This window comes from Embiotoca jacksoni, unplaced genomic scaffold (genome assembly GCF_022577435.1).
Source record: "Embiotoca jacksoni isolate LCO1_2020_lvr unplaced genomic scaffold, fEmbJac1.0.p SCAF_10, whole genome shotgun sequence".
NCBI classification, from domain to species: Eukaryota; Metazoa; Chordata; class Actinopteri; family Embiotocidae; genus Embiotoca; species Embiotoca jacksoni.
The window spans coordinates 19527854-19542030 of NW_027185230.1; the positions used below are offsets into that span (position 1 = coordinate 19527854).

A 14177-nucleotide genomic window follows, 5' to 3' on the forward strand; every position below is an offset into this window, starting at 1 on the left:
CCGAGGAGTGAAAACTGGACGCTTTGCCGTTTCTAAACACCGCTGGTCCAGACACCGTGAGAACTGATACGGGCACCGGGACCGAAAGTTAATCGATCGATTAGTCGGTGGCGGCGCGCTGTCGGCTGCTGCACGGTGACGCTGCGGTTCTGATCGCGGTTGTTTTCGGCCGTAGCCTCGGACCGCTCATTAGCTTCAAGTTCGAGGCAGCGCTGAGGTTAGGTTAGCCCGGGGCTCCGTCTTTCTGCAGGGCATCCGTGGACCGGCAGCCTGAGCAGCGCCGACACCGGGCTGGATCAACCCGAGTTCAGGTTTTAGTTTTCACGGAACCGGCCTCTGATGCGTCATCGGGATTAAAAAACAACAACTACGACTTCAGGAGGAACGGGGGGCCCGCCGACGGTCCGTCGCTGCGGCGCTGCGCGGAGGTGTCGAGGCGCCGGGAGTCCGCCGTCATGTATTTTCTGACCGGCTGGCCCCGGAGGCTGCTGTGCCCGCTGCGGAGTGCCGAGGAGCCGTTCCACGTCCGGCCGAGCTCCCACAGGTTTTACTTCGCGCTGCTGTCCGAGACGCAGCTCAGCGTCTGGTTCAGCCGGGTGAGTTCAGCCTCGAGCTGCTTTCACTTCCACATCCGACACCGCGGCGCGAATCTGCGCGCTCATCAGGAGCGTCGTCAAGTAGCGACACAGCTGTTTACCGCGAAGCGTTGGCAGCAGATTTACACGTACACAACTACACACCTACACAACTACACACCTACACAACTACACACCTACACAACTACACAACTACACAACTACACACCTACACAACTACACACCTACACAACTACACACCTACACACCTACACAACTACACACCTACACAACTACACACCTACACAACTACACACCTACACAACTACACACCTACACAACTACACATCTACACAACTACACACCTACACAACTACACACCTACACAACTACACAACTACACAACTACACACCTACACACCTACACAACTACACACCTACACAACTACACACCTACACACCTACACAACTACACACCTACACAACTACACAACTACACAACTACACACCTACACACCTACACAACTACACACCTACACAACTACACACCTACACACCTACACAACTACACACCTACACAACTACACATCTACACAACTACACACCTACACACCTACACAACTACACACCTACACAACTACACACCTACACAACTACACAACTACACACCTACACACCTACACAACTACACACCTACACAACTACACACCTACACAACTACACACCTACACAACTACACACCTACACAACTACACAACTACACACCTACACACCTACACAACTACACATCTACACAAATATACACGTACACAACTACACACCTACACAAATATACACGTACACAACTACACACCTACACACCTACACAACTACACATCTACACAAATATACACGTACACAACTACACACCTACACAAATATACACGTACACAACTACACACCTACACAACTACACACCTACACAACTACACATCTACACAACTACACACCTACACAACTACACACCTACACAACTACACAACTACACACCTACACAAATATACACCTACACAACTACACAAATACACAACTACACACCTACACAACTACACATCTACACAAATATACACCTACACAACTACACACCTACACAACTACACACCTACACAACTACACACCTACACACCTACACAACTACACACCTACACAAATATACACGTACACACCTACACAAATACACAACTACACACCTACACAAATATACACCTACACAACTACACACCTACACACCTACACACCTACACAAATATACAACTACACACCTACACAAATATACACTACACAACTACACACCTACACAAATATACACGTACACAACTACACAAATATACACGTACACAACTACACACCTACACAAATATACACGTACACAACTACACACCTACACAACTACACACACAAATATACACGTACACAACTACACACCTACACAAATATACACGTACACAACTACACACCTACACAAATATACACGTACACACCTACACAAATATACACGTACACAACTACACACCTACACAAATATACAACTACACACCTACACACCTACACAAATATACAACTACACACCTACACAAATATACACGTACACAACTACACACCTACACAAATATACACGTACACAACTACACACCTACACAAATATACAACTACACACCTACACACCTACACAAATATACAACTACACACCTACACAAATATACACGTACACAACTACACACCTACACAAATATACACTTACACGACTACACACCGATCACGTCGATGACAGGTGACGTCGTTACGCATCATCACATCCGCACACATTTCATCGGTGGTTTATTAATTGGATGTTTCCACTTCGTACTTCCGCTCTGCCACATTTCAGAGGGAATTATTGTGTTTTTTGTTTTTTTTTACTTCTCACAATTATTTGACAGTTTTAGTTACTTTTTAGATGAGAATAAAAAAAACCTTTTAAAATAACACATGTTAAAGATTAAGTAAACATGTTTCCAACCTTCAAGTCTGTAATCCGGGTCACATTTCAGATTGTTAACTAAACAGTGATTTTTTTTTTCCCCTTTTAAACTGCTCACGTGGTTTCAGTTCAATAAATGTTCAAATAATCCAACATCTCTCCAAGAATTTGACAATAGAGAAAAACTGAAAACAGATTTGTGGATCAGATCTTCATTTATGTTCTTATAAAACTGGATATTAAATAGTTCAAACTAGCTCCACCTGAGTCAGCTACAACAGTAATATAAAGATATCGTAATAATATAACAGTTTGAGGGACCATAGTACATTTGTACGATAATAAATATGGGATCTAAAAACTTCTTCCATCACTGCATTTCACGATGAGCTGTACATTAGATCTGAATGGTGTTTCTTCTTCTTTCCTCTCGCTCATTTAAAATCCGGTGGCTCTTCACTCTCAGTTTACACCTCCTCACTACGAGTGATTAGTAAAGCCGAGTGTCTCGGATACGTTGAGTACTTTTGGGGGAAAATATTGTGTTTTGTTTTTTGACCCTGCCACATATGTTCCTGTTGAAAGTTTAAGTTATGATCAGCGTGGTGTTGAAAACAAACACTGACTTGCGTGTTGTGGTTTGTTCTGTCAGACAGCAGCTCAACTCTTTATTTCTTCCCTTTCTCCTCCACACATGTCCAACACAGCAGATATATTTCATAGTAAAAGATCAAAATCATTATTAATGGCTCATGAAATATTTGTTGAGTCTCTCGTTCAGGACTTCTTGCACCGGCATCACGTGGTAGACGCAAACCTTCAAATCCAGACATGTGTTTTGAGCCCTGCCATTGTTTGTTTGAGTGATTTATTTTTATTTTTTGCCGTGGTGACGTGAACAGGGTCCGTTTCATTTGATAACCTGCTGTTGAGCAAACTGTTTGTTTATAGCAGTCTGTGTTCCAGCCTGTATATTATTGAGTTGGAGCAACAATGGATCAGGGTCACTAGTGATTTCCTGAGGCCCACACAGGATGTGAGCATGTTGTGCTTCCCCTCTTTCTTAAGGGCTTAGCCTGAACGTGAGCATCACGGACGCATCCAGGAAAAGAAAAGTCTCAGCAGCAGCAGCAGCAGCGTCGCCTTCAGCGACTTCTCCCTCCTGACATGCACCGTTCACATCTGTTAAATCCATCATGTCGTTTCACCCTGCAGCTCAGCGCTGCAGCCAAAGATGCAGTGAAGCCTTTTCTTTACACTATTTTTGCAAGGACAGTTTTTTCCTAATAAATCTAAATATATGAAAAAAGATTGCATGAAATTATTGTCCCCAGAAAACTGTTTTCACTTCCATGTTTGTTAAAAAGTGACAGAACTCGTAGTTTATAGGACTCAACTTTTTACCTTCGGGTTTGTATGATGAGAGTTTCTGCACACGTAAACCACAAATTAATGGTTAAATAAGCTCTGACCTTATTGTCATTGTTTCATTTCAAATCCTGTGCGTTAAGGTACAGATATATGAAATATATATATATTTGAACTTTAACAGACTTTTGTAACGCATGAGAAGCAGAGAGGTTTGTGTTTCCCAGCCAATGCAGGTAGAGTATCATTGGCTTGATTAAATTTTAATTCTGTGAAAGGGACGCTGGCTGTTCTCTCATTACAGTGACTGATCATCAGGACTAATGTTGCACAGCTGGAATTACACCACACATTTCCCTTCATGCAGCACACGGTGTCCTGGTTTCTCTGTCATGTAAAGCCCCTGTTATGTTTCACTAAAAACCAGAATTAGCTGCGTTACTGGAAAATATTCAGGACCGCTGTTTATTTCCAAAATTAGGCTTTGAAATTATTTTTGCTGCAGTTTTACTTCCTATTTATGTGTCGGAAAATTCAACTGACTCAAAAAGAGGTCACGAAGACACAGAAAAAACATGTTTATCATATTCATGGTCAGGTAGACTCAGTATTTATTCATCTTTAGTAATAATCTGGGCTCTCTACATTTATAACATGAACTCTAAATGATCTGATGGGTTTTCCCACCACTGACTGAATCAGGCTCCTTCATCACCGCTCCTCCTCTTCAACAGCTGTTTCAACACTTGCTGAGTTTTAGGTTGAAGTTACACATTTATAAACCGTACATTGCTTATCTTACCATAAACATCAAGTAGTTAATGCTAAATAAGGGCAGCAGCTTCCTTCAGGGTCAGTTTATGTTGTTATGGTTATGTTGGTTGCGTGGAATAAACAGCAGACTCAACATACTGATGTTCACTTGGTTGAAATGTATTTTTCTTTCCCCAAAAAACAACATTTGAGCCAATGAACAAATCCTCAACCAGCACATTAACTTACAAATATAACTGATCCCTGTCAGTCACGACTAGACGTTCTCATGCTTCCTCGTTCTGCTCTCTGCATGTCTTAACATCGTCCGTTTCAATCATTTGTATAATCAATGTCCTTTTAAGAGCCACCAACGAAATATTGAAGTCCAAAAATTTATAAAAATGATGTCGGTATAAAAACTAGTTTTTAAGTTCAAACACACATAATACTTCCACATATAAACAGCACCACGTGTTGGCTTCCTTTCTTGTTCTGGTAAATGAAGTATACTTTAGGTGCTGAGTCTTCTGAATACAAATATTCATTCCTACAGTTTTTAAGGAAAAACAGGAAGAAGTGATCTGACGTTTTTATGAGAGACTAAAACACTGGAGATGTTTCTGTATGAATCTTTGGTTTGGTGGCTTGTTTATTGTTGTTGTTGTTTTTTCAACCAGCTGGCTGATTGAAGCTGTCGTCATAATGTCACACTTAGATTCAGACTCCAAATCATATTCCTCTATGCAATCTATAAATCAGTATGTTTACGGTTCACTGGTCATCACACAGCAAGTGTTCATGAGTTTCCATCATCATCACTCGTTGTCATTTTTCTTCCTGTAAGTGTTAATGAGAGTAAAACGTTTTCATCAGTGACGTGTTGGTTTTCTTCGCCTCCCTCAGCCCGGCGTTCTGATCGTCAGCTACATCGAGTCTGCGAAGGCGGCGGCTCAGTTCGGCTCCTACCAGACGGCCGAATGGAAGCCGGACGACTCCATGATCGCCGTGGCGGTGAGTACGCGGCTGCTTCGGGATCAGTCCTCTTCTCGGAGCAAAAAACTGTATTGTTGTGACTTCAGTTCTGACCGTCGTCCTCGGGAATTCAAAAACAAAATCAAGATGGTAAAATCAACGTTCCTTTAAGTTAAATGCTTGATTCTGTCGTTGGACAACCGAGTCGTACCGGCAGCGTGTTAGTTAAACCGTCAGGACGGTTTCAATTATTGACAAAGTGAGTGTGTGAAGAGGAAACTCTCCCACACGCAGTAACGACAGCACGTTGGTGTAAAGGATGAACGTGACCTTCCCACAGTTCAACTGGAAGCGGCCTGTGAAGGGCTGCACTCACCTGAGGGCTCTGACACACCGAGCCAGCAGTCACATGGCTCACTGCCTCCTCCAATCACCTCTCATTTATCTCTTACCTGTCGGGTCTCTGGTCACCGTGTGGTTACCATGGTGATTTATTACATGCAGGATGATCAGCAGGGTTTTCTGGAGATCCTTCTCTTCTTTCCAGAAGAACGAGCCGCACGAATGCTGGAAAGAGAAGAATGAAGTGTTGCTACACTTTTGTAAACAGCCGAGTTTGCCCTATTATTACTGGTGACGCTGAGGTCCACATACATGGAGGACATTCCTGTGGAAACGAGAGCAGAGCTGAAACAGTCTCTGAGCTGCCCACATCGGGATTTAACTTCACTCTCAGTCCCACACAGATCGTTGTGTGCTTCAGTCTGACGTTACTGTGAAGTTCGTATTCCTCACTGTCAATGTTATATAAAGCAAAGGGACATAACAGTTCATGAAATGTAACACATTCAACAATGACCAAACAATCAGAGTAGGTATGCTGCATATGGATATTTTAATTATTGGAACCTGCTGTGTGTATTCATGATCATAATTCATGATTCTGATGTTTTATGAGTATATTTGGTTTTACTACCTGGTTTCTCATGTTTAAGGATAGTTATCTACGCTGTGTGATAACTGAGGCTGGACATGCTTTTTCTTGCATTGTCATCTTCCCGTAGCTGCAGCTTTACTGCTGCCAGAGTTCAGCTTGCAGGTAGTGCATCAGGTGCATACTGCAGTGTTGGAAAGTCAGCGAGTTGTTTCAGTTTGTACCGGTGAGATCTTCTGCAACCCGATAGGAGAGATGAGAGGACGCATATAAACGCTGTGAGCAGTGGATACCGGGCCGGGCAGACTTCACTGCTCTCCTCCCCCTCGTTTCCTCTCCGTCTTCTTCTCTGTCTCTGTCACATTAAGGCAAAAGGTACAGAATATATACATCTTAAAAATAATGATTAATAGTGGAGCTAAGCAAAAAAAACCCAGTGGAAGATAAAGTAGCTCTCATCAACTCAACCTGTGAGGGGTGAAACGTGTTGTAAAGGATCGGGAGCATTAAAGTAAAAAGGTTCAACCAACATCAGTCGATTCATCCGCGAGGGGAACTGAACAAACTGGCCTTTAGACATTTCCAGATAGTGTTTGAATGTTTTGCTGCTTATCTCCAATCTCATCACACTTTGTCCTCTGCTGGTCGTTATAATCTCTGACTTCTCAAAGTGAAACAGTACTTTGCTGTAAAGCAGGTTGCTGTGCTGCGGTTTCATCAATTACCAGAGTTTCCATCTCCGCTTCATCAAAGTCGCCACATTAAGTCCTCGGGCATGAAAAATGATTTTAGGTGGGCGTCATTCGCTTGTGTAACAGCTGTATTGTTAACAGGAAGGCTGGTGGGCGAGCTGCATGCTGGGAACACATCACATTCCTCTAAAAGCATCTCAGCTTCCATAAGAGCGCCTCATTTTGGTGTGTTTTGAGGATGGATATAAATGTACCCAAACATCTGATTAGTGGAGGACTCGGCCGGGGAGACTTTTGTTTTTCCCTGTTTCAAAATTCCTGAAAGTCCTAAAATATCACGCCTGGTATCTTCCTCCCTGTTATCACGTTTGGTGAACCAACAACCAAGAAACAAACGCAAATGATCGGCTCACAAAGCCTTCAAGGAAAAGATTTTAATAAATCATTGCCATGGAGATGAAACCTGTTCCTCTTCCTGTGAGCCCACACAAGCTTGTTGTCTTCCCTCTGCTGTCGAGCCTCCTGTCAGGTCATGATTTCATTTATTACCGTCTACTTCACTCATAATAATAATAATGCATTAAATTTACATAGCAAGGTTTAATATAAGGTTTAAACCCTTTAAAATATCCACATTCTTCACCACAGTTCGGGCAGATACCTACACAGCTTTAATGTGCCGCTATCCACGATGTGTCTACCGTCCAATCTCTGACATGTTCTCAGAGGAGGACATCAGATTGTCTGAGTGTCCCTCAGGCTGCAGGACGAGCCCCATCTTGTCGCGACGTTATTTACTCCCAGCATGGAATGTAAATCACTGTTATCAAGCGTAATCCGTGCTATCGATGTCTGTGATCCCCGTCTGTGTCGAACTAATGTGAGTTCCCAGATGGACCAGACGGAGGTTGCATCTGCTGTTGAAGCCGGAGAAGACGTCTGAGAATATTCACATCAATAAACTGAATAAATAAACACAAAGCTCATGAGGATAAATGTGGGAAAGTCGGTTTGTCTGACAGAAATTTGTCAACTAGCTTCAGTTTTAATTTAAAACCCCCAAATATCTGTGCTTTGATAAAGAATATGCGAGAAGGAACACATTCAGGTTGGAAGTGATTTGTGTTGTTGTTCGCTCAGATAACTCTGGAGAAAGTGTCATGTTGAGTAATCTCACACAAACCAAGTGACCGAGTCATCAGATGACTCAATCGGGCTCCAGAGGTCACGTGATCGGCAACACGTAGGACGGCTGCCAGGACTCATCAGAACAAACCACAGAGAGAAAGAACGGATCCATTACGTTCATTAGCCTCAAATCAAAGTTCACTGCTCTGCGTTATACAAGTTTATTAACTTATTATTCACCACGCGTGTTATACGAGTCTGGACAGACATGGACGGAAACATGTCAGCACATACCTTGGTTCAAACACCGAGGAGACCAACATGTCGTCCAGAGGTCGGTGCTGCATGTTTGGCCCAAAACAGCCCGTCTGGTCCTGGACGGCTTTCTGCTGCACAAACTGATGAAGATGTTGAAGAGGTGACAAACAGGCTTCATGTGGAGATGCCGTCCGGTTACCGTTTGATCCGACACGTATTTCTCTGTATCGTCCAAGTGGATGTTTTTGAAAGAAAAGCATTTAAAATCCAGATAATGCCCCAGAAATGGGAAGAAAACCAGAGACCCCGCTCTCCCCCTCTCCGTCTCTACCTCTTGTAGTGATGCCAAAGTATACATGAATGAATGCTGTGAATGTGTCTGGGACAGCAGAGCTTCGGGTTCTGTCCCGAGTCCACCGGGTCAAACAGCAGGGAGCAGGTGCAGAAGTTAAAAATATCCCGCCGGCTCACCGGCCGCCTGCCGGGCTGCACCGACCTGACCGGTGAAGAGGAGTTCAAGGTGATGAGAGGACTCTTTCTTGTCTGATATGCGGTCAACCGGTTCAGGATGTGTTTTGACTGCAACACTAATGCAACCGTGTGGTTTCCAGCAGAAATCCCTCTTTAGTGTTGAAAGCTGCATGTGAGCTGCAGCTCTCATCAGAACCGAGCTTTCATCCTCTCGTCTCTTACGATTATCCCAACTTTGTCTCATTTAGTCTGTTCTGACGTCCCCTTTGAAAGGATGTGCTGTTTCTTCTTCTTCTTTCCTCGGGCTGATTCGTTTTGACACTTTAAACGTCCTCTCAAACAGAAAGTCTTTAGATGTGAGTCCCTGCGGTTCAGCCTCACAAGTCTCAGTGAACCAATGACAGTTACTGACCAACAACTTCTGTTTTTACTGCAGTGAGTCAAAGTTTGGTTTTGGAACGTTTGTGTTCAGTGTTAAAACTTGTTGAAAGTGAAATAGTGAATAGAAACGTGAAGTGTGGCGGTGATGTTGGAGATCGTTTGCTGTAGCTGGATCCCATTAAAAACAAGAAGCAGTGGATGGCTGCATTTATAACGTGTTATCGAAGACATGACAGCTGTATTAGCCACAGAAGACGTTGTCAGACATCAGATTATATCACACTCACCCACAACTTCCACTCTGGTTAAATCTGCTGAATCTGAAGCTTCTATCAGTCGGAAAGATATGACATACATACATACATACATACATACAGACATACAGACATACATACAGACATACATACATACATACATGTCTGACGTCTGTACCAGTAATTCACCAGCCATGTGCTGTTTTGACGATCGGCCTACTTTTATTTAACTTTTATATTTTTTGTAAATCTCCCAGAAGCTATAAGTTCTCACACCCTCATTATTATTGTAGTTTAATTAGAGGCAGAGCAGAAACAGACTGCAGAACAATAAAGGGCAGCGTTGGCCCGGCGGTCGGCCTCGCTGCAGCGACCAGCTGTTCCCCAGATGTTTGGCTGCTCACACACCCTGCAGACCTCCAGGCTAACGTAACCACAGCCGGGACTATCTTTGGGTGTGTGTGTGTGTGTGTGTGTGTGTGTGTGTGTGTGTGTGTGTGTGTGTGTGTGTGTTCTTCACTCAGGGGAAATACTTCTTAGCGTTTCCATTTTTCTTGTGTGTGCTTTGGGATCCGACCGAGGCCAAAATGTTCCCTCAGTTTTTAGACTCTACTTTAGAAAGTGTTTTCAACACAGACTTTTTTCATTGGACAGGATTTTAGTGCAGTTTTCTGTGACATTAAATGGAGTGAACATGTATATTACTAGCTTGCATTTGCTTCTTTTTTTTTTTAAAGTAAGGAACAGCATCCTTCAACGTTTTCTGCAGCTTCTTATCTCCAGCAGCACCGTCGCTCTGCAGGGAACATCACGTGGAGACGTCAGAAAAGTGTTTGAACTCCGTGTGTGTCGAGGCTTTGCTGAGTAACTGAGTGAGGAGTTCCTCTTTTCACTGCGTCCACTCCTTGATGACACGCAGCTGCTTTATTCTGTCTTTTATCTGACAGGTTAATCTGGCTTTAGAAGGTTTGAAATTCCTCCGATTGCTGCTTAAAGCAGATATTAGTCGTAACAGAGACGATGGCTTCGTACAGCAAAAAATTAAAGCCGGTGCTGCACGACATCGAATATCATTAAAAACGTATTTTATTGTTAAAAAAAACTAAACAATAAAAAGGAAATCTTGGATGCAGGCATTTCTTTTCTGAATGCATTACAGACCTTTTGATATGTCGAGCACATATTGGATTGATTTGAAGAGGTTTTATGAACTTTGAGCTCTGAGCAGCTGTTGTTCAGGAAAATCCAAGTTTGAGATCGGGACGAGGTACTCGACGTTCTCGGATCGTCATAAAACTTATTCAGACATTATAATGGCATGATGCTGAGTGATTAGTCTGTTGCCATCTTCTCCGTAACTGTTCTCACTTCTGAAGAGCAATATGTTAATAATGAGGATCAGATATCTTCAGACATCTCAGGCTTCAGTTAAGACTGCTGACAGCTGTGTGCTTTCAAACTTCTTTCGGTTTGACTTCAGTCGGAGAAACACTGAACATCTGCGCTCTGCTGTTGCTCCATTTCTTCTGCAGTCAGAGCTGCAAGCTTTTTTATTTTTTCACATCTGTTTTTTGCTCAGTCAGGAGTTTTACATGCGTTTCTGTTCTCAGTTTTTCAGCTGCATCTAATGTTTGTGCATCATGTGAGTTTAGAAAAGTGCACTTAACTAAAGAAATCTGTGTGTGTGTGTGTGTGTGTGTGTGTGTGTGTGTGTGTGTGTGTGTGTGTGTGTGTGTGTGTGTGTGTGTGTGTGTGTGTGTGTGTGTGTGTGTCTCTGTGTGTCTCTGTGTCTCTGTTTAGACATGCAGGAGAGGCCTCGGTATGCCGTCACAATGCTGACTCGTCACTTTCTCTCCAGAAACGTTCTTCATTCTTGTTGCAGGTCTGAACTGGAGTCGTTCCCAGTCGTCTCTCTTCTTTTGGTCTCTGTTTCCACGGCAGCGGTTGCTCCTTTGATGTTCTTCTCTTTCAAATGCAGCGTCGAGTCGTCGTGTCGACGTGCCAACTGAAGGAGAGGAAGTGTTGCGTGCCGAGAGCTAAAGCCCGTCTGCAGCGCTGCAATTACAATATCATTTACAAAGTGCCTTTCATCTTCCACTTATTAAATATGTTTATGTGCCAAACCATGCGATGAGGGGAGAGCAGCTTAAAACAGGGCATCGTGAAATACATTTTTATACACAGGTCAGTAGTCGGACTCATCTCGGATCATTCACTTTATTTATTTTGAACTGAGACGACCATGTTTTATTGATTGTGAGTTTATTGGTCCGATCGCAGCCTCAGAGGAAGAACAGGAGAGGAGCCTCGGCCAGCGGCTGCTTGTTCATTGGGCTTCGGTGGACGATGACCGGCGGCCTGTCCTCGTCCTGTTTCCACTATTATCTCTGCATGTGTGAACATACCGAGTCCTCCAAACACGGGATGCATCTCAATCGAAGCCTTCTCTCCTTTATCTGTCGTTCCTTTCATCCGCGGGGTTTCTCCGGTCAGACGGGATGATTTGAGGGAAACCTGAATCGTAGGCTCCTGAACAGATGAATGGACGCGTGAAGGCTTTTCATGTGTCGGTGTGATCAAACCTCAGATGAAAGGCGGGACGTGTTCAGAGTGGGAGACGCCACAGAAGTTCGTCCAAAATTGCCAAATAGTTTCCCTCCTGTCTTTGATGCTCCAACGAGGTCTCCTGCCGCTCGTAATCGACGTGCTTTAGAAGTACAGCAGCGTTTCCTCGGGGAACGAAGCCTCGGCGGATATGTGGGTTCAGTGTTGGGCTCCCGGGATGGAAGACGTCACGTTGACAAGACTTAAGTCAAGATGTGAACAGTCCTTTTATCTTCTAACTGGAAGATAGATAAAGCGTTTCTCCATATGCTTCTTTTCCTGCCTGATTTCCAACGATGGTTGAAATCAGACCGTTGGACACGAGCCAACGTTTTTTTTAAACTGGATCACTGCTGATGAGGAAACTCAGTTTTATCACCTATATGTGCAGAAATATGCAGCACATTGTTGTTTGAGAGATTCTCTGTGTGTGTGTGTGTGTGTGTGTGTGTGTGTGTGTGTGTATACCACATATGTTGATGCAGCTCAGGAAACTGATGCAGTTTAGAAAATGTGAAGCATTTCCCGTCATCAACGGTGCAGATTTGGAGAATTGTGCAGCCTTGTGTTCTCTGAGTATTTACTCTTCTTCATGTATCAGCATGTGAGGCTCTAATAAATAACTTGGTCATTCAAACATGAACACTGATCATCTTAACTTTATATAGAGCCAACAAGAACATGATGAAGAGGTTGTTTAACCTCTGCAGTGACTTTCTTTTATTTGTCCCAAATAAATAGAAGCATGTAAAACAAACTGTTCGCTTCTTTACAGCTGACGTTTCTTGTCTTTCTGAAAATAGATGTCATCAAAATAGATGTCATCAAAATAGATGTCATGCAGGTTGCAGTGTTGTTGTTTTTCAGTTTTGGCCTGTGCAGCTCTGTTGCGTTCAGCAGGCTTCAGTCACGCTGCCGCTCACCTCCGCTCTTCGCTGCTTTTTCCTTTTGCTGTGGCGACGTGTTGACCGGCAGCACCGTCGTCATCCTCAGTAGAAGAAGAGTTACTGCAGGACACTCTTCTTCTGACCGAAGACGTTTTCTGTGCAGCCGCCGACCTGCTGAGTCTCGATGAGGTCTGGTGTCGTGTTTCAGCCTCCAGCTCTCCGGGTCTCGAGTTTCCTTCACAGCAGTCTGCGTGTGTTTGTGTGTAATTGTGGAAAAAGCACCAGAATATTATACCAGAATACGAGTGTTGGGCTTTAATGTTTTCACATTATGGATATTGTGAACTTCTCCAGCAGTTTGTATCAGCTGTTTTTAAATGCTGACAGATTTTTTTTTACAGGCATAAACAGCATCGTCAGCGAGTTCTGATGAACACACAACAGTAGGATGTGTGGACTGATTTGAATGCAGTTTTTCCAGCCAATAGAAATTCAGTTTTCAGAATGAATCTCAGGCTGTTGAGGATTTTTCAGTGTTGTCCCCTGTTCAAAGAAATGTGTTGTTGTGCACTTATAAAAGATATAGAAAACCATTTAAATATACATAACCATACGATTCTGATCAAAACTATCTGTGTTGACTGTAGAAACATCGATGTAAATTACTGGAGGCGATATCATCCAATTACAACATTAAAATTCCTCCTGTTGATCCGGACATGTTACACTTGTTTATGTAAAGAATACAAAATAGATGTTTATCTAACAGTACAACTATAGTCCGTCTTGGTTATCATTATTAATCTGCCGGAGCACAAACAGGTCTTGAAAATGGTGATCTGTCCCATCTGATAATAAAATAATGGCTCAGTTATAACTGTTATTTTAATTGTCTCTA

At 43.2% G+C, this 14177-nt stretch overlaps 1 protein-coding gene and 1 long non-coding RNA gene across 2 annotated transcripts in view; one reads left to right on the forward strand and one right to left on the reverse strand.

Annotated features, from left to right (window-relative positions):
• Positions 1–17: 17 nt before the first annotated feature.
• The window catches only part of ric1 (RIC1 homolog, RAB6A GEF complex partner 1), a 29586-nt gene continuing 15426 nt past the window's right edge, over positions 18–14177 (forward strand). Inside the window, 2 exon segments of the mRNA XM_069172233.1 lie at positions 18–596; positions 5602–5709. Of these exon segments, the coding sequence (XP_069028334.1) occupies positions 456–596; positions 5602–5709 (249 nt within the window). The 5' untranslated portion in view covers positions 18–455.
• Positions 5703–9096, reverse strand: LOC138212046 (uncharacterized). The gene is made up of 4 exons (XR_011179391.1): positions 8719–9096; positions 6647–6959; positions 6325–6464; positions 5703–6237 (listed from the first exon to the last, which is right to left on the reverse strand). It is a non-coding gene; the product is annotated as an uncharacterized lncRNA (long non-coding RNA).